The following is a 1,052-nucleotide window of genomic DNA, read 5'->3' on the forward strand; positions in this document are numbered from 1 at the left end:
CAGCCAGTACCCGAGAACACGGCGGGAGGGTCCGGACATTCCTCTTCCCACAGGAAGTAGCTCATGTGGCCCAAGGTGTGGCCGGGCGTCAGGAGGCAGCGCACGTGGATGGCCCCAAACTGTGGCAGAGGAGCAGGTGAGGAGGTTGGGCCCAGGCTCTCTCCCCGTCCCTCCCAGGCGAGCGCTCACCCGCAGCTCCTCGCCATGTGCCAGCCTGCGCGTCAGCGCACAGATGCGCTCGTCCGCACCCAACACCACCAGACCAGGCAGCAGCCTCGCCAGTTCCGCGTTGCCACGAGCGTGGTCCCTGAGGATGGGTGAGAGTGGAATCACGTGGGCTTGGGGCTGGGTTGGAGTGAACCCGCCTGCCTCAGCCCTGCCCCTACAGCACTCACCAGTGGTGATGGGTTGTCAGCACAGTGGTCAGTGATACCCTCTCCCGGCCCACGATCTCCAGCAGCTGAAAGGGATGGGAGTTAGGGACATGCAGATGGCCCAGGTGGCTGCCTGCATTGGGGCACCAGGCCTGGGTGCACAGTGTCCCAGGCATGGGATGGTGCTAGGGGCAGTGGAGACCCAGCAGACAATTAGTGAGCACCCACTGTGTACAAAACAGGCACCAGGTGAAAAAGTCCAGAGATGGCTCTAACCTCAGAGGAGACCCAAATCAAGAAACCCTAAACTCCAAATAACCAGAGACCAGAAAATAGGGGAGGGTCTGCCCCCAGCAGTGTTGTCCAGAGCCTCTAGAGGGGCCTAAGGTGCCTGGGCCCACAGCAGTGCCCCCGCTGCCTCAAACCTGCCCTCACCCTTTTGGGCACGGCCACGTCCACGGCCACAGCTTCCCGCGTGCGCTCCTCGATGACCAGGTACATGTAGTTGTCCTCAAGCACAGGGATGACTTTGACCTTCATGGCCGCAGAGCTCAGCCGCACCGCACCTCCTGAGCCCCTTCCTCAGCGTGGGGCTGCCCTCTCCAGACCCTAGGCAGGGCTGTGCACGGGAGGGGTCAGTTCCACACACACGCCAGAAAGGAGCCCCGCTGCTGCTCC

At 62.8% G+C, this 1,052-nt stretch overlaps 2 protein-coding genes across 2 annotated transcripts in view; one reads left to right on the forward strand and one right to left on the reverse strand.

Moving 5' to 3' along the window:
* Positions 1 to 7: 7 nt before the first annotated feature.
* On the reverse strand, positions 8 to 1,052 carry HAGHL (hydroxyacylglutathione hydrolase-like; the record flags this gene model as incomplete). The annotated part of the gene is made up of 4 exons (XM_010837344.1): positions 810 to 1,052; positions 396 to 460; positions 190 to 307; positions 8 to 119 (listed from the first exon to the last, which is right to left on the reverse strand). Coding segments are annotated over exons 1-4 (400 nt in total), but the record flags the coding sequence as incomplete, so codon positions are not given.
* CCDC78 (coiled-coil domain containing 78) overlaps positions 913 to 1,052 on the forward strand; it is a 5,184-nt gene continuing 5,044 nt past the window's right edge. Inside the window, exon 1 of the mRNA XM_010837357.1 lies at positions 913 to 936. Within this exon, the coding sequence (XP_010835659.1) occupies positions 913 to 936 (24 nt within the window). The remainder of the gene's footprint in view (positions 937 to 1,052) is intronic.

This window comes from Bison bison, unplaced genomic scaffold (genome assembly GCF_000754665.1).
Source record: "Bison bison bison isolate TAMUID 2011002044 unplaced genomic scaffold, Bison_UMD1.0 scf7180017845828, whole genome shotgun sequence".
NCBI lineage: Eukaryota > Metazoa > Chordata > Mammalia > Artiodactyla > Bovidae > Bison > Bison bison.